General features: G+C 57.7%; 1 protein-coding gene across 4 annotated transcripts in view; it reads left to right on the top strand.

Annotated features, from left to right (window-relative positions):
- The window catches only part of FGD3 (FYVE, RhoGEF and PH domain containing 3), a 59,278-nt gene that overhangs the window by 36,276 nt on the left and 4,770 nt on the right, over window positions 1-18,232 (top strand). For 3 of the 4 annotated variants that reach the window (XM_077138697.1, XM_077138699.1, XM_077138696.1), the window contains exons 9-17: window positions 419-565; window positions 1,940-2,032; window positions 3,227-3,306; window positions 4,273-4,303; window positions 5,246-5,353; window positions 5,890-5,952; window positions 13,155-13,277; window positions 17,227-17,367; window positions 17,834-17,971. In XM_077138697.1, coding sequence (XP_076994812.1) covers window positions 419-565; window positions 1,940-2,032; window positions 3,227-3,306; window positions 4,273-4,303; window positions 5,246-5,353; window positions 5,890-5,952; window positions 13,155-13,277; window positions 17,227-17,367; window positions 17,834-17,971 — 924 coding nt within the window. The remainder of the gene's footprint in view (window positions 1-418; window positions 566-1,939; window positions 2,033-3,226; window positions 3,307-4,272; window positions 4,304-5,245; window positions 5,354-5,889; window positions 5,953-13,154; window positions 13,278-17,226; window positions 17,368-17,833; window positions 17,972-18,232) is intronic. The other variant, XM_077138698.1, reaches the window with a different exon arrangement.

Genomic DNA, 18,232 nt, shown 5'->3' with positions numbered 1-18,232 from the left:
GTCGCTCACTGCACCCCTACATTGTTGCTCACTGCACCCCCTCTCTCAAGAGGAAGCCAGGGTGGAGGCCGGGAGGGCAGGTTCTGGGCCCTGTCCTGGTTTGCTTAAACACCTGCAGCGCTCCACTCGCTCTCCCTGTTTCCGTTCCCTTGTCTGTAAACGGTGATGGTGGTTCCTTCCTCACAGGGTGGGGGGAGGATAAGAGTCAACACACTATCGTGTGTGGAACAGGGCCTGCCCTGGCAAGCCATGGTGGTTTTATTAGCAGTAGTATTCTCTGCATGGTGAACTCCTATTCATCCTTCAGAGGCCAACTGCAATGTCACTTCCACCCTGTGCTTCCCTCTCCCCCGCCCGTGGCCCCTCCCCTGAGACTGGTTCCGGAGGCTCCTGTCCCACAGCCTGCCTGTGTCTGCAGGAGAAGATGCACAAGCTCCTGGAGGTGCACGAGCAGCTGGGCGGGGAGGAGGACATCGTGAACCCCGCAGACGAGCTGGTCAAGGAGGGTCACATCCAGAAGCTGTCGGCCAAGAACGGCACTGCCCAGGACCGCCACCTCTTCCTGGTGAGCTCCCAGGGGCCATCCTGCCCCGCCATCCTCGGGCCCGGGGCGCCTAGCAGCTCCGGCGGCTCCCCGCGGCCCCCCACCCCTTTCAGCAGCTCAGCCCCTTGCCACTCATGTTTCATGTTTTCATCCCCCCCGAGTTCTGCCCACCCTGCTTCTCAAGTCATGCAGCCTCTGGCGTGTGGCAGAGGGCACGGGGTGGTGCAGTCTCGCTGCGCCCTGGACCAAACCCTGGCCTGCAGGGAGGGAAGCCACCCGAAGGGAGTCTGACCACAGCCTTCCTGGCTAGGAGCAAGATTCAACCAGTTTTGTAAAATGTACAACCATTTACATTTAACTGCTCCTATGTAGTTAAGTGCTCCCCCCAACCCCAGATCTGGCGGCCCCGGGTGGGTTCCCTGTCCCCATAATTTCACCTTTTCCGGAATGTCATGAGACTCCCCAGGCTTCTTTCACTGGACCTGATGCATTTGAAACATGTTTCCACATTGTTGCAATAGCTCCTTCCCAGTGTTGTTTCTTAACTACACAATTAACCTGTGCTCATGGCTGGCAAATTGAAAAACAGAAACATGCCCAAAGTAGAGGCATCGTCTCTGGTCTCATTGCCCAAAGATGCAAGCGCCCTTCAAATGACTGGGCGCAGCTCGTTGCTTAAATATATTTTACTTTCTGACACTTTTTTCAAAAACACTGCTAGAGCCCCTAGTGAGGCGCCACTGGGGGCTTCCAGGCAGGGTGGCCTGTGGCCCGCATGTCCCTCCCTATGTGCCCCCCTGTGCCCCTCCCCGTGTGCCCCTCCCTGTGTGCCTCCATGTGCCCCCCTGTGCCCCTCCCCGTGTGCCCCTCCCTGTGTGCCTCCATGTGCCCCCCTGTGCCCCTCCCCGTGTGCCCCTCCCTGTGTACCTCCATGTGCCCCCGTGCCCCTCCCCATGCCCCTCCCCGTGTGCCCCTCCCCGTGTGCCTCCATGTGCCCCCCATGCCCCTCCCCGTGCTCCCCCATACCCCTCCCCGTACCCCTCCGTGCCCCTCCCCGTGCCCCCCGTGCCCCTCCCCATGTGCCCCTCCCCGTGTGCCCCTCCCTGTGTACCTCCATGTGCCCCCCATGCCCCTCCCCGTGCTCCCCCATACCCCTCCCCATACGCCCCCAGTGCCCCTCCCTGTGCTCCCCCATACCCCTCCCCGTACCCCTCCGTGCCCCTCCCCGTGCCCCCCTGTGCCCCTCCCCGTGTGCCCCTCCCTGTGTGCCTCCATGTGCCCCCCGTGCCCCTCCCCGTGCTCCCCCATACCCCTCCCCATACCCCTCCGTGCCCCTCCCCGTACCCCCCATGCCCCCCTGTGCCCCCCCGCCCCTCACCGCGCCCACCCCTGCAGTTCAGCAGCATGGTCCTTTACTGCGTGCCCCGGCTGCGGCTCATGGGCCAGAAGTTCAGCGTGCGGGAGAAGATGGACATCTCGGACGTGCAGGTGGGTGGGCCGACCCTCCCCGAGCCGGACCGGGGGTGAGGGGCTGGGCAGGGTCTCCCCCAGGGTCTTGCTTCTGTGACGGGCCTTCCTCCGGGCCGCCAGCCTCGGCTGCAGAGGCTGTCCCCGCGCCAGCGCGCTTGGGGGAGAGAAGTGGCCTTGGGGCGCAGCAGGGAGGGGTCTCCGTTTGCCTGGATGCCTGGACCCTGCGGTGCGCCCCTGCTGACCCCTGTCACCTGCAGCGCTCGGGGTCCCATTCACAGGTCCGAAGGTGAGGGTGGAGGCTAAAGGGGCCCGCGGGGTGCGCACTGGTGGTAGCAGGCCCGGGGGGAGGTCTCAGGCCCCCGTGCCGCCCAGTCCACAAGGAGCCGTCTCCCCTGGGAGCTACTCCGGGTGAGCCGGGAAGGGCCCGTCTCCTGTGCAGGGCGGCTGTGCTTCCTGGGCACTCCCCAGGCATGTGCTAAATCAAGAATACTCGGTCATCCCAAAAGCTCCAGACTGGTCTCAGTGACACCCCCAGATCCCTTCTTACCTGGAAATTCTCCAAAGCCACATTAAGAAACGCCACTAAAAATATTGACTAACTGGAGGAAAATATCCCTTTTCCTTAGTTGGAAGAAGCCTCCTTTCTAACGTTGCCTTATGATATCAGTCATACTCAGTTGACGCAGGAGTTTCAACCTCACAGCTTTAGGGGGAGGCCCCGCTGCCGAGGCCCCGCCCCGAGGGGCTGCACAGCACCCCAATGGGTGCATCCCCAAGGCAACAGGTGCTTCACCACTCGGTCCGAGGACCCCTGAGAGCCCCGCAGCTGCCCAGGTGCCATCTGATCTCATGGAGTGATGCAGGAGGGTGTTGTTGTGCAAAAAAAGTGGCCATTTCCATTTTGAGATGCCCTCCTCATATTTACAGTCTCTAAAATCAGCATGTGCCGTATGCAGGCTCTGACCTACTCAGCAGTACCCCTTCTTTCCCGTGCACCATAATTGATTGTCACGCGGTGGGGGGGTATAAAATCCAGCATCGAGTAGATCCTGCCTTCGGCCAGCACCTCCTTCCTTGCAGACCTGTGGGCCACTGGGGTCACAGGCTTCTCTTCCACCTCCTCAGGAAAAGTGTTCTACGTTGAAGAGGGGTGAGACCGCAGTCATGAGGCTGGTTAACAGGACATGTTCTTTTTTGTCATTGTTTCTTCAGGTGCAGGATATTGTCAAGCCAAATGCAGCCCCTACATTTATAATAACTGGGAAGAAAAGGTCCTTGGAGCTGCAGACCCGGTAAGGCAGGGTCTGTTTCTAAGTGTCTGCTACTGTGTAAATATCTGATTTTAAATTTTAGGTGGTTGTTTCTAAGTGTCTGCTACTGTGTAAATATCTGATTTTAAATTTTAGGTGGTTGTTTAGGTGGTTCTATCTTTTTCTAAGCTAGATAGTCTTGTGACATGTATTTATCTATTTATTTGTTTTATTCATTTATTTCTTCATGGTTTCAAACTGAACACTATTAAGGAGAAGTCAGTGAAAATTAAACCTCTACTGTACCTCCTGTTGTCTGCCCCGGCACATGTTCTTAACCATCTCTTAAGTGTTCAGAATTCTCTGTGCCCATGCATATATATTGAATTTTAAATGTCAGAAATGACAGAAATGTAGCCTGTTGAGCAGCTGGCCTTTTTTATTTTTTCATTTAATCTCTCAAAGGCTTTGTATCCAGCACCATTTCCAACAGCAGGGTCGTTTGCCACCACCGTTACGGGGCAGCTCCCGGGGGCAGGCTCTGGGCTCCTCCAGGGTCCTGCTGAGGTGAACAGCTCCACATGTGTTCTGAGGGCCCTAAGACGATTCCCGAAGTAGAAAGGGCAGAGATGGCCTTTGAATTCCGATGGCTCTCATCAGTCCTCTTTCAGGTAGCGGCCGGCCTGTGCTCTGACCACGTGGCACAGGAGAGCTGTCACGCAGCCCCCAACTATGTGAGATTTTTGTAATAACCAAAACCTCAGGGAAGCAGGGATTTGTATTCACTATCAGGTGAAGTGCAGAGGGGCCACACACACGGCACCTGGCCGCACCTGGCTGCACCTGGCCGCACCTGGCCACACCTGGCCTTGAGTGATTTGCCGTCCTCAGGGCCACCCTAGAGTTGCATTTACACACAGCATGTGGTGAAACACTGCCAGGCTTGAGAATGTCTGTGGTTGCTGATCGACCCAAGGCTGGCTGGCTGACCTGTTTTTGGTTTTACAGGACAGAAGAAGAGAAGAAAGAGTGGATTCAGGTGAAGCTGCTGACGTTTTGAAGTAACCACATGGGCAGTTCTTGAGCGCTGTCCAGCCTGCCGGCCTGGTCCTGCAGCAAATGCGGTGGCAGTGACTCGCTCTCAGCAGCACCTCCACACCCCACAAGCCTCCACGCCCCACGAGCCTCTCAGCCCATTAGCTGCCCCAGGCTCCCCTGTCCCTGCTAAGCCCAAAAATAAAAATGCAGGGGACTGAGAGGCAGGCAGGCCGAGCATCCTTATGCGGGGGGCCCTGGGTGGTCCAGGCTGGGGGCCTTTGGTGCACCTCTGGGGAGCTCCAGGGAAGACCTGCCCGCTGTCTTCTCTCCGTGTGAAGCACAAGGGCTTCTGGGGGCCAGGGGTGACTGCGACCTGCTGGCTGGGAGGCAGGAGGCGGTTTTCCCGGCGAACAGAGCGCAGTTGGTCACAGCTTTCCAGGGGACTCCACACCAGCCAGGGTGGGGACAGGACAGGCCAGGGACCAAAGTCTGGCCTTGTGGGGGGCCTCTGCCCCATAGGGGAAGGTTGGGGAGAAGACAGACAGAGTGAGGCCGGGACCCCGACTCCCTCCTTCCCGGGCCCGGCAGGGGGGGCCTCTTGTCCCATCCGCAGCCTCCAGGGAATCCCCAGGCGAGAAAGCTGACGGCGGGTGGAAGCAGGCGGCGGGTGGAGCCAGGGCGCTGGAGCGCAGGCACAGCCGGCCGGGCACGGGGCCTTCGGGCGCTGGTCCTCTATCAGCCGAAGGCGCGGGGTCATCGGCGCATTCCCACCCCGAGCCTCAGTTTCCTCACTGGGAATATGGGGCTGTTGCCAATACCTGTGCCCAGAGCTCTTGGTCAGGGGTGCGATGGCTGGGCAGTGGGCCCTGTCCTCGGGCCGGGGGTGTGCCCAGCTCCCGCCCTCGGTGCCCTCTGGTGGGTGACCTTTGTGGTGACCCTTTAGGTCATCAGAGCCACCATCGAGAAGCACAAGCACAACAGTGAGACCTTCAGAGCCTTCAGCAGCGCCCCCAGCCAGGAGGAGGACCCCGTCCCCACACCGGACACCCCCGTGAGTACCAGGCCCTGGGGTGTGTCCTGCAGCCTCCTGGCCCGGGGATGTGTCCTGCAGCCTCCTGGCCCAGGGGTGTGTCCTGCAGCCTCCCAGGGGCCCTGGGGTGTGTCCTGCAGCCTCCTGGCCCGGGGGTGTGTCCTCCAAGCCCCTGGCCCTGGGGTGTGTCTTGCAGCCTCCTGGAGGCCCTGGGGTGTGTCCTGCAGCCTCCTGGGGGCCCTGGGGTGTGTCCTGCAGCCTCCTGGGGGCCCTGGGGTGTGTCCTGCAGCCTCCCAGGGGCCCTGGGGTGTGTCCTCCAAGCCCCTGGCCCTGGGGTGTGTCCTACAGCCTCCCGGCCCTGGGGTGTGCCCTCTGTGGGGGCAGTGTGGCTGGGGTCAGCGCCAGGGGGTCTTGGGCTTCACCACACTTGGGGCTCTGCCCTCAGGCCACAGGGCAAGGCGGAGAAGCTGCGCGGCCTCCCTGAGTGGCCGCGGTGGGCAGTGCCCAGGGCCCCCATGGCCGTGGCCCTCATGCCGCTGTCTGTGTCCCCCCCCCAGGTGCTGGGGCCCAGCTCCGTGGAGCCCACATGGGCGGCCGACAGTGGCGGGGTCACCGGAGGGGTGAGTGACCCAGGGCGCGGCCGCAAAGTGGGCTGGGTGGGGACAGTGGGGGCTGTGCTGAGGTGGGGGGGTGCGTGGGGACGCGCAGCCCTGGCCATGGGGTGTGGGCACCGGCAGGTGCATGGAGGGCTTCCTGGAGGCGCAAGGAGGTGCCATTGGGACGTCTGTCGGGGTGGGGATGGGGGCTGCAGGGGACTCCGCTGCAGGCTCAGGCCACACGCCAGAGGTGAGCACTTGGGGTCAGGGAGGGCTGGGTGGACACCCCCAGGCCAGGGCCCTGCTGTGTGTCCCTGGACATGTCCCCCTTCACTTTGGACGTGTCCCCCCTCCCTCTGGACGTGTCCCTCCACCCTCTGGACGTGTCCCCCCTCCCCCTGGATGTGTTCCCCCTCCCCCTGGACGTGTCCCCCCTCCCTCTGGACATGTCCCCCCTCCCTCTGGACGTGTCCCCCCACCCTTTGGACGTGTCCCCCCTCCCTCTGGACATGTCCCCCCTCCCTCTGGACGTGTTCCCCCTCCCCCTGGATGTGTCCCCCCACCCTCGGGATGTGTCCCCCCTTGCTCTGGACGTGTCCGTCTCCCTCGGGACGTGTCCCCCCCGCCCTCTGGACATGTCCCCCCACCCTCTGGACGTGTTTCCCCTCCCCCTGGATGTGTCCCTCCACCCTCAGGATGTGTCCCTCTCCCTCTGAACCTGTCCGTCTCCCTCAAGACATGTCCCCCCGTCCTCTGGCCACTGCCTCCTTATGTAGGGAAACCTCTGATGAGACCAATTAGGGCAAGTGGCAGGTGTTCAATAAATGGGGGCTGTTGGTCAGTGCTGGGCCAAGTAACTGTTAGTGCTCACGGCAGCATGTGGCCCCAGACCCCTGCCTAGCCAGGACTGCGGCGCTCCTTTGAGTCTCTCTGGCCTCAGCGTTGTGTCCGCTCTTCTCCAGGCTCGGGGGTGGGGGGCGAGACGGAGGGTGCCCCTGACCCCATCCTCTCCTGCGTGCCGCACCCGTGCCTCCTCTCTCCCTCCCTCGCTCCTGTCTCCCACCTGTATCGCAGCCCTCGCCTCCCCTCCCAACATCCCCCCTCCCTCCCCACCCTCCCCCACCCCTCAGGCTCCAAACCTTACCCCACAATGACCCCAGCTGTTCTGGGACTTTTGGTTAGGATCACCCCCATTTTATGGAATGGGAAATAGGGTGACTCAGGGTAGGGGGTGCCCATGGCCCAGCCGGGCTGGGAAGGGGGTCCTGGTTGGAGCCAGTAGCCCAGCTCCCCCGCCGCGGGCGGAGCCTCCGCCGTCCTCCCTGGGGTCTTCCATCTGTCCCATCGGGCAGCTGCAGCCCCTCGTGGACCCGCCTTTGCAGGCTGCCGGCGCTGGCGCAGCGAAGCGGGGGTCAGGGACAAGGCGTTGCTGCAGGCCACCGGCCGCAGCGCGGGTGGGGATGGGGTGGGGCGTAGGGCGTGGGATAAAGGCCAACGCAGGGTGGGGGGCGCGTGGAGTCAGCGCCCGAGGCCGCACGGTGGCACCGCTGAGCAGAGCGGGGCGCCCGGCCCCACCCACCCCGAAGGTCCGCGAGCCTCAGGCAGGGTCCGGGCGGGGTCCCAGCGGGGGTCCGGGCGGGGGTGGGCTGTGGCCGCAGCTGCCGCCCTGGTGGCCCTGCAGTGGGGCCCCGCCCCCCGCGCCCTGCTCAGCGCCCTGGGCCTTTCCACGGCCCCAGCAGTGGGAGGCCCGGCTGGTGCCCCAGCCCTGCAGGGAGGCAGCTCGTCCCCGGGGCCGCGCAGGGGCTTCCCCTGGAGTCCGCCCATCCACCAGCCTTTGACTGACAAGTGGCTGGGACATGTGCAAACCAGCCCACACGGCCCACACACTGTGTGTGTAATGTTCCCACGCGCACTTGAACTGGGCCTGAGTGCCCGCTTAGTCCTCAGCAGGACCGAGGTCAAGTTTAACACACACGCCACAATTCAGGTGGGAAGCGCCTCTGTAGGGAGAAGGCGCTCTGGGGTCAGCCAGTCCATCCTGCTGCCTTAGTCAGGGAAGACTCCCTGGAGGCAGCATGTGCATGTGTGTGCACGTGTGTGCACATGAGAGAGCATGTATCTGTAGATGTGTGTGCATGTGAGAGCATGTATGTGTACATGTGTGTGCGTGTGGAAGAGCACGTATGCGGACATGTGTGTGCGCATGTGGAAAAGTATGTATGTGTACGTGTGTGTACATGGAAGAGCATGTATGTGGACACGTGTGTGTGTGTGCACGTGAGGGAGTGCTCACGCTGTCTGGGTGGGGGAGACCCAGGAATGCAAAACAGAGGCGAGAGGACCTTCTCCATGGGAACAGCGAGCGCTGGAGCAGGGTTCCCTCTAGCACAGGGAGGCTGGGTGAGGGGTGGGGGCCTGTGCTAGAGCTCAGGGTGGGGCCGGGTCCCCTTGGCTCTGTCCCCACTGCAGGGGGGGCCCAGGCCGCCCTGACACAGCCCTGCTGCCCCCCAGCTCCCAGGGCCTCGGCGTGCGTTGGCCTCGACTGGGTTTCTCTCACCTGGTCTTCCTCTGTGAGGAGAAACCATGAGTCCAGACTTAGTGACATCCAGGGTGCTCAGCCTGTGTCCATCGAGCTCAGGGTGGTCCGCATGGGTGGAGTTGCCCCTCCACAGGGTGTGGGAAGCCCTGGGAACTTTTGTTAAAGCACACACCATTCAAAGATGAGTCGTAACTTTGAAAGATGAGTCTTAATTTTGACACCAGATGGCGCGACCTTTGCTGCAATGCGCCATGCCTAAGAATGGTGTCTCTTCCTCCCCCGGTGTGCTCGGGAAGGAAGGAAGTCCATTCACGAGCTGATGGTCTGACTGCCTGAGCCCTGACTTCCGTCTTTCAGTCCCCCCGAGTCTCCTCTTTCCTAAGAGACACTAAACCCAACTCAGGAAGTTTTGCAAGAGGGCCTTGCCAAGTTCTCTGCCTTCCCCATTTTGCACAAGTGTAGTCGCCGTCCACAGAAGCACAGAAATCTCAGAGTACGAAAGCCCTGCCCCCCCCACCCTCCAGGCCCCAGGCTGTGGGCACACAGGAAGCTCTCCCCGATGGTGGAGGAGGCCCCCCATCCTTTGTCTAAGCTGGAGCTGCCCTTCCTGGGGGGAGGTTTCCAGCAGCCCTGGGCCTCCTACCCTGCTTCTCGGTGCTGGGGTGACGGGGTTGTGGGGGGTGGTTTGAGAAGCCGGGAGGCAGGGCACAGAAGGGGAGGTGAGGGTGCAAGTCCCCACACAGTCCCCCCAGCCCCCAGCAGCTTGAGCTGCGTGCTCTGGTTTCTTGCCCACCTGCCCGGCCCGCCTATACCCAGGCTTTCTATTTTGCTGTAATATTTTAAAACAAAGCTCAGACTTCATTTCATTTCAATTGTCAACATGAAGGAGTTAAATAATGCCTCCAGGCCTCAGTTTCCCCACCTGGGCATGTGAGAGGTGCAGAGAGGTGTTTCCCGTGGCTGTTCTAGCCCCCGCATCCTGGGGATGCAGTCTATCCTTGGGCGCTGCTCACAAGCCTCTTAGGTTCTGAATTGACTGGGTTCTCTGCTGCCAACGACAAATTGCCGGGAGAGGCCCTGCCAGGCGGGGGCACCCTGGCCTCCTCCCAGCAGACACCCCCAGCCCTAGAGGGGAAGCATTAGGGTGTGCTGGGGGCGGGGGGATGCAGTTCCAACAGCCCAGGAAGCAATTTCACTGCAGCCTGGAGGCCTTCCTGGCGATTTAGCTGAAAAGGACATGAGTCAGCAACTCGGCAGAGCCAGTGAGGATTTCAGGTGCTGGAATGCAGGTCACGAGGCAGAAGGGTGATGTGCCCCCGTTGTATAGAAGAAACCAGAGCTCGGAGAGGCAGAGTGGCTTGTCCAGGCTCTCCCAGCCAGTGCAGGTGGCCCATACCTCGCAGTCAGGCAGGGAAACTGAGGCTCAGGCAGGAGGCTTGGTGAGCACCCAGCCTTGGGCCACAGGGTTGTTCCTTGCGAGGGTCCTGGGGGTGGGGGGAGGGCGTCTGGGGGAGGGGAGAGGGCCCTGGGGGAGGGGACAGTGCCCTAGGGAGAGGAGAGAGGGCCCTGAGGGGAGGGGGGAGGGTGTCTGGGGGAGGGGAGAGGGCCCTGGGGGAGGGGAGAGTGCCCTGAGGGGAGGGGAGAGGGCTCTGGGGGAGGGGGGAAGGCATCTGGGGGAGGGGAGAGGGCTCTGGGGGAGGGGGGAAGGCATCTGGGGGAGGGGAGAGGGCCCTGGGGGAGACTGTCTGGTGGGCTTGTTGGCCCTACATGTTTGTTGGTTTTCTTCCTCTTTTACAAAATGTCCGTGGGGAACAGTTTAGAAAATATGTTATCCCTCTTCTGTGAAGTAACCCAAGTAACATTTTGAGGCATTTCCTTCCAGTCTCTGTCCTTTTCTTACTGCACTTTTACTGAGAGGTGTTCACACACCACAGGGCCCATCTACGGTGTACACTTGCCGGCACGCGGGGCAGTTCCAGAGCCTTGGCACTCCTCCAGGAGAGAGAGAGAGAAAAGAAAACCCTCATCCTCCCAGACCCTCACCACCAACCCCCATCATTGGCCCCTAGCACTGGTGCAGCTCGTTTGTTACTGTTGATGAAAGAAAATCCAATATTTCTGTTGACTGTTGTCCTGTAGTCTGCAATAGGTACATTTTTTCCCCATTTACCCTCTATTGTTAACTTCTTGGATAGTGTCATATGCTTGCTCTAGTTTATGAAATAACTTTTTTATATTTGTACTGTTAATCACAGACATTGTCGACCACAAGATTCACTGTGTTCTACATTCCCATGTTTAACCCCAGCTTTCCTGCTGGTGACACACCTGCCTCTCTGCTCCCCTCGCACCACACTCACACGCCGCAGCGATTCTCACAATAACGTGCTGTCGTCACCTGTGTCCACGTCCAGACATTTGACTTCACCCTAACCGAACATTCTACACATATTAAGCAGCTGCTCCCCATTCTTTAGCCTAGCTCTATATCCTACATTTTATGTCTATTAGTTTACATATTTTAATTAGTTCATATCAGTGAAATATTGAAATATTGAATGTGTATGATCATACAATAATTGTCCTTTTTCAGACTTACTTTACTCAATATAACTTCCTCAATGTAATTGATGAACTTCTGTCTTACAGCTGCATGATAGCCCACTGTATATAAATACCACATTCTGTTTATCCATTCCTCTGTGGATGGACACTTGGGTTGTTTCCATCTTTCAGCAAACATGAATAATGCTTCTGTGAACAGGGGTGTGCAGATGTCTGAGCCTGGCTTTCAGAGCTTCTGGGGGTATCCCGAGTAGTGGGATTGCCGAGTCATGAGGCAACTCTATACTTGGCTTCCTGAGGAAGCACCCCCTCCACAGCGGCTGCCCCATTCTACATTCCCAGCAGCAGTGCATAAGTGTCCCAGTTTCTCCACATCCTCTGCGACGTTTGCAGTTTCCTGTTTGTTTAATAGCAGCCATTCCAGTAGGTGTGTGATGGTTTGCATTTCCCTAGTGGCTAGTGATGTTGAGTATCTTTTCATATGCTTTTTGGCCATTTATATTTCCTCTTTGGGAAAATGTCTACTCATGTCTTTTGCTCTTTTTAATTGGGTTGTTTGTCTTTTTATTGCTGAGTTGTAGGATTTCTTTATATATTCTGGATATCAAACTCTTATCAGGTATGTGGTTTCCAAGTATTTTCTCCCATTGAGTAGGCTGCCTTTTCACTTTTTGACAAAGTTCTTTAAAGGACAGAAATATTCAGTTTTGAGGATTTTCCATTTATCTAGTTTTTACTTGTGTTTCTTGTGCTTTGAGTATAGGGTCTGGGAAACTATCCAGCCTCTTTTTCCATGCATATCAGTACTCTTAAATTGGCATAAAAGCTGAATGCTACTGTATGCTACCTGGTAATTTGCTTTTTTGCCCCTTAAAAATTTTACTTGAGGGTGGGCCACGGTGGCTCAGCAGGCAAGAATGCTTGCCTGCCATGCCAGAGGACCCAGGTTCAATTCCCGGTGCCTGCCCATGTATTAAAAAAAAAATTTTTTTTACTTGACACCTTTAAACAGTTTTTTTTTTTTTTTACATGGCAGGCAGGAGGAATCAAACCCGGATCCACGGTATGGCAGGCGAGTATGTTGTGTGCTGAGCAACCGTGGCCTGACCTTTAAGTTTTTTAAAGTGTCATTTTAGTGGCTGCCTCTCTGCAGATCATATATAACCAGGTCTTTTCTGATGGACAGTGTCAGCTGAAAATAAAATTTTTTTAATTTTAACTATGAAAGGAATAAATACCCCAGGAAATGGGTTCAGGGCTGCTTGGTGTTGGGTTGCTGGGGATGTGCCCACAAACCTCTGTGTCTTCTCCTCCGGGTAGCAAAGTAGCTGCAGCAGCTCAAGCCCGAGCTCCCTCCAGACCCGGGTGGACCGGGCGGGGAGGGGCAGCTAAGGGGCTTCCCCTCCACGCCTCTCTTTTATCATGCAGGAAATATCAGTCCTAGAGAGCCCCCAGCAGACCTTCCCTCCTGCCCATTGGCCGGCCAGGGTCACATGGCAGACCTAGACCAATCACTGGTAGGGGCGTGGCCCGCGTCCACAGGCCTCCTCCAATCACAGGGCAGGTGCGGGGCGCGGTCTTTAAATGTCCTGGAGCGGGGCGCGGCGTGGCGCCTCCCCTCCCCGAGGGGAGCTTGCAGCCGGGCTGGTGCGCGGGTGGGTGGGCGCTCCGTCGGGGACCTGGACCCTGGACCCTCGCCCACTGCGCGGGGCGGCCTCGGGGGCGGGCGGGGGCCCTGGCGGACCTTCGCTTTCACTTGGCCCACGCCTGCACCGTTTGGCCCTCCTTTGTTGCCCGGAATCTGCACCGCACGGCAGCTCCCGCCTTAACCTCCCGAGCCTGTCGTTCCGTCGTGCGCATCATGCTCGGCTATTTCTCCTCCGGTCACCAGTCGCCTCCCGAACTCCCCCAGTGCCAGGCGCGGCAGTCGCGGACCCTGCTGAGCGCGGCCTCTGCCATCACAAAGGCAGATTCAAAGCGAAACGACCCCTTGGCCCCCCGGGGGAGAGACGGGGCGTGGGGGTGCGCCCCGATGGCGGGGGTGGCGCTGCCCACGTCCGCGCTCCCCGAGGGCCGGGTGCACGCCTGCGGGAGCTGACCGCAGCTGCCTGCCTCCTTCCAGCTGGATTCCAGAAAGCCGTCCTCCCGAAGCCGGCGCGACAAGGAAAAGCAGAGCTGCAAGAGCTGCGGCGAGGCCTTCAACTCCATCACCAAGAGGAGGCACCGCTGCAAGCAGTGCGGGGCCGTGAGTGCCTGGGGGGCCCGGGAGGGCACCGTCCCGGGGAGAAGGAGGAGCCATGGCGCTGGGGGCGCAGACCCACGGGGGCCCAGAAGAGAGCCCGGCCTGCTTTCTGCTGATGGCCCGGTGGCCCTGCGCAGCCATGCCCGAGCGTGGCCAGCGTGCCCGCTGCCCAGGGTTCGTAGGCACGGTGAAGGCCACGCAGCCCTGCTAGCCACCCCCGGCATACGCGTTTCACCGATGAGCAGAAGTCAGAGTTCTTGTGTTGATGCAAATGGCTCACCCCAAAGCCTCAACTGAGGGCCTTACTCAGGCCGGCTTTGCTTTCCAGCCCACACTCGTTGCATTTGGACAAGTGCTCGATTTGGGAACCCAGGCCCGGTGAGCGTGGCTCGGCCAGTTCTTGAGTCAGATGGGGTGACAGTAGCCTCACGCCAAATGAGTGGCCCACCCTGCAGCTGCTCCCGGAGGTCCCTGGGCTTCTGGAGGCCCGCCCACCCAGTGGGCCCCTCCACCGCCTGCCCCCAGTGCCCACCCTCTCCATGCCTCCTCCTCCACCCCCCAGGCCTTTCTCCTCGCACTGGGCTCTCAATACTGAAAGCAGAGTTATCCCCGAGGAAGGGAAGGCTGTTGATTCAGATGTTTTTATTTATTTAATTTTTTTATTAATTAAAAAAATATTACAAGAAGCACAAACATTCTCAACACATACACTCAGCAATTCACAATATCATCACATGGTTGCATATTCATCATCATGATCATTTCCCACACATTTGCATCAATTCAGAAAAAGACATAAAAAGACAACAGAAAAATAAAACAAAAACAGAAAAAAAAATTTACATACCATACCCCTTACCCCTCGCTTTCATTGATCACTAGCATTTCAAACCAAATTTATTTTAACATTTATTCCCCCTATTATTTATTTTTATTCCATATGTTCTACTCATCTGTTCACAAGGTAGATAAAAGGAGCATCAGACACAAGGTTTTCACAATCACACCGTCACATTGTGAAAGCTGTATCATTATTCAGTCATCCTCAAGAAACATGGCTACTGGAACACAGCTCTAATTTTCAGGCAGTTCCCTCCAGCCTCTCCATTACATCTTGAATAACAAGGTGATATCTACTTGATGCATAAGAATAACCTCCAGGATAACCTCTCCACTCTGTTTGGAATCTCTCAGCCATTGACACTTTGTCTCATTTCCCTCTTCCCCCTTTTGGTCCAGAAGGTTTTCTCAATCCCTTGATGCTGAGTCTCCGCTCATTCCAAGATCTCTGTCCCACGTTGCCAGGAAGGTCCACACCCCTGGGAGTCATGTCCCACGTAGAGAGGGCGAGGGTGGTGAGACTGCTCATCGTGTTGGCTGGAGAGAGAGGCCACATCTGAGCAACAAAAGAGGCTCTCTTGGGGGTGACTCTTAGGCCTAAATTTTAAGTAGACTTGACTTATCTTTTGCGGGGTTAAGTTTTATATGAACAAACCCCAAGACTGGGGGCTCTACCTATAGCTTTGGTTGTCCACACTGTTTGTGAGAATATCAAGAATTCAACTTGGGGAAGTTGACTTTCTCCCCGTTATCACCACTCCCCAAAGGGGGCTTTGCAGATACTTTTCCACTCACTGATCGAATCACTCTGGGATTCATCAGGGCATCACTCTGGACAAACCAGCAAAATCTCATGTCCTACCTGAGATTCCAAATACTTATGGCATTCAATCAAACTATCTACATAAGTTATATTAGGAAATGCTCTAGTCAAAATATTAATTTTGTAACAAATAAACATTTTTTGCTTTAGTCTCACACAGAAGGTGACATTTAAAAATATTGATTACCATCTATTTTCAGTACCCTGCAATAATGACATTCCTTTGTTCTTTCTCATGCAAAAACATTTTTTAAATTGTACCTTGTACATTTCACTGTTATTATACACTCTAGTCATTCCTAGATTATACCATCTCAATCTTTAACATCTATCTTTCTGATTTCATCTATGTCCCCAGCCCTCCTCCCTCTATCATTCTCACATGCAACTTCATTCAGTGTTTTAACATAATTATATTACAGTTAGGTAGTATTGTGCTGTCCATTTCTGAGTTTTTGTATACAGTCCTGTTGCACAGTCTGTATCCCTTCAGCTCCAATTACCCAATATCTTACCCTATTTCTATCGATTCAGATGTTTTTAGATGTAGTATTTGTAAGTCAGTAATAAATTAGCAAGTGGACCTCAGCACAGCGCTGTCCTGAGGCCAGGATGGTGCTATTTCCCCAGAGGACACCGGCCAGCCGGAACCCAGAGTGGTGGGTTAAATCTTACCACGCTGGGCGAGAGGCAATAAACGGATGAGAGGGATGGATGGGTGGGTGGGCTGGTCGATGGACGGATGGATGTGGTGGGTCGGTAAAAGTAAGGAAGGATGGATAGATATGTGAATAGGTGGATGGATGGATGGGTGATTAGATAGATGGGTGATTGGATGTATGGAAGGGTGGGTGAATGGAAATTGAACCAGTGGCGCCCTCAATGAGTATTACAGCCCTCCTTACCCAGTACCCTGCCCCACCCCAACTGCTAGCAGAAATGGAAACTTTTGGTGCAGTTTCCCTTTGCTTCCTCCTAAGTCCCTCTGTTCTAACCCCTTACGACTCTTTAGGGCCTCGTGCAATCTCTCCTGCCTTCAGCCTCCCTCGTGTCTCTCAGGCTAAATCACTGAGAAGGCTGTCGCTTCCTATTGAAACGGAGCTCGAAGGATATTAAGGAATGATGAGGAAAAAAAGGAAGAAAGAAAGAAAGACACAGACGGGCTCAGGGGGTCTGAAGCTTGAGTTTACTTCAGACAGACTTCAGACAACTTTATTCTTATCCAGAGCCTACTTAAATACTGCAGGGTGACAAAAGGCATGCATGCATTTCTTGAAAGAGCAGAGAACTTATTTTTCAGTGCTCTCTTCCTTCATACTTAACATAACCATTTGGGGTAAACATTCTCTTCCTCCCAGACTGCTCTACCTAACAATCTCCACAGTTTACTGCCGCCATCCTGAGGCCAGCTGCTTCCAACAAATTCTGCAGGTGTTGTTTTAACACTTGGCTCCTACAGAAAGCCTCTCCTCCCTTCTCAGGCTGGGTCCTGGAGTGCCCTCGATGCTCCTTTCCCACAAGCCCTAATCCCTCCCGTCCTTGGCTGCTGCCCCTGGTTCCATTATCACCGGCCTCCGAACCCAGAGCCTTGTTTTGGTCTCCAACACCCATGAGATGAGCAGCTGGGATCTCACTTCCTGCATAGTTTTGTGTCCCCCACACCGTCCTGGGCCCCTGGGGGTACCCAGATGTCACCACCCTAGAAGCCCCTCCTGGCCTGCGGACCTCTGACCACTCAGCTGTCCCCTCCCCTAGGTGGCAGTCCCATGTCCATCAGCTGGCCCTACCCACACCTGGCGGCCAGCCCCAGCCTGTCCCACCCTCGGCCCCTCCCTCCATACCTCACACATGGGGTGGGTCCATGGGCAGCTCTAGGTAATGACACCTGGAAAGGTGGCCTTGCTGGGGCAGGTGGGCCCGTACCTCAGGTCTCAGGGAACCAGGTATGCCTTTTTTTGCTATCAGTTTCCCACCTGCCGGCTCCCCCACCGCTCCATGCAGGGAAACCTGCTCAGCCTCCCTGGAAATGACAGTGTGGGTGTTGCCTGCCGCCCACGTTCCTGTGGGTTTCCTTCCAGCCTGTTCTCTGTGCACCCAGACCCCAGCCCACCCTGGGATCAGGGGGCAGGCATCCACCTGCCCAGGTGGCTCTCTGCCTCCAGGCCCCTCCCCTGGAGAAGTGCTTTGCCCTCTGCATTAGCCTGGGCTCTTACTCTTCCTCTGGCTCCACCCTGGCCCTCCAGCCTCTCCTGTCCCCAGGTAGGGTCACAGGGCCTCTCCTGTCCCCAGGTCATCTGTGGGAAGTGCTCTGAGTTCAGAGCCGAGAACAGCCGGCAGAGCCGTGTCTGCAAGGAGTGTTTCCTGGCACAGTCAGCGGATCCCCAGAGCCCCAGCTCTGAAGAACCTGCCGAGCCTAGGAAGGATGCAGAGGTGGGTGGACCTGGCTCCTGGCCCTGCGGGGCGGGCAGCATGGGGGGGCACCCAGGACACGTTCCCCCCCCCCATTCCTTCTGTGGCCTCATTGGCAGACTCTGCCGTACTGTCAGAGCCATGAGGGCTGTGGGCTTCCCGGGACCAGGATAGACACAGGAGGGTCTCACCGAGGGGCCCACTGACCCGAGGGAGCCCTGGGGGAGCCTCTGAAGCACCCTACAATTGATTGCAAACCGTCATGCACATGTGCGCACGTGTGGGGGTCTCTGCCATCACAGCCCATGATGCCGTTTGTGCCCACGAGGTCCATGGCAGCTAATGTCAGCTCTGTTCAAGGCCACCCTGGGGAGGGGGACGTGGCCACTCCTTTGGGAGGTGGGGCAAAGGCTGGCAAAGGCTTCTTCCCTCGCCTGCGTCCTGCACGCAGCCCTGCCCCTGAGCCCGAGTGATCTGTGTCTCCCAGCAGCTGCCCGCCATGAACCCCCAACAGAGCCTGCTCTGCAGCCCCCTGCAGCTGTGGGACGGCGCGGCCTGGGATGCAGTGTGGGCGTCCATCCCCAAGACGGACCCACGGGTGCTGCACGTGCAGGGGCTCGGCCAGGTGTGTGCCCTTCCCCACCCCTGCCCCGGGGGTACCCGGGGGCAGCGTCCCCTCTCCCCTCTACAGCCCGAGCCTCAGAGGGAGCGGCTGCAGGGCCCAGGAAGAAGCTGGTGGGGGGGCAGTGAGCGTGGGCCCCAGCACGCTGGCTGAGTTCAGGCTGGGTGGCCTCGCCAAGCCCAGACTCTGGGCCACCGTACCCTCAGCTGTCACATGGGCGCAGCAGCCCCTGTCCCCTGGGTGGTGGCGAGGCTGAGTGAGCTG

Source organism: Tamandua tetradactyla, chromosome 2, assembly GCF_023851605.1.
Source record: "Tamandua tetradactyla isolate mTamTet1 chromosome 2, mTamTet1.pri, whole genome shotgun sequence".
In the NCBI taxonomy this organism is placed as follows: domain Eukaryota; kingdom Metazoa; phylum Chordata; class Mammalia; order Pilosa; family Myrmecophagidae; genus Tamandua; species Tamandua tetradactyla.
This window is presented reverse-complemented; position numbering and strand designations above follow the sequence as displayed.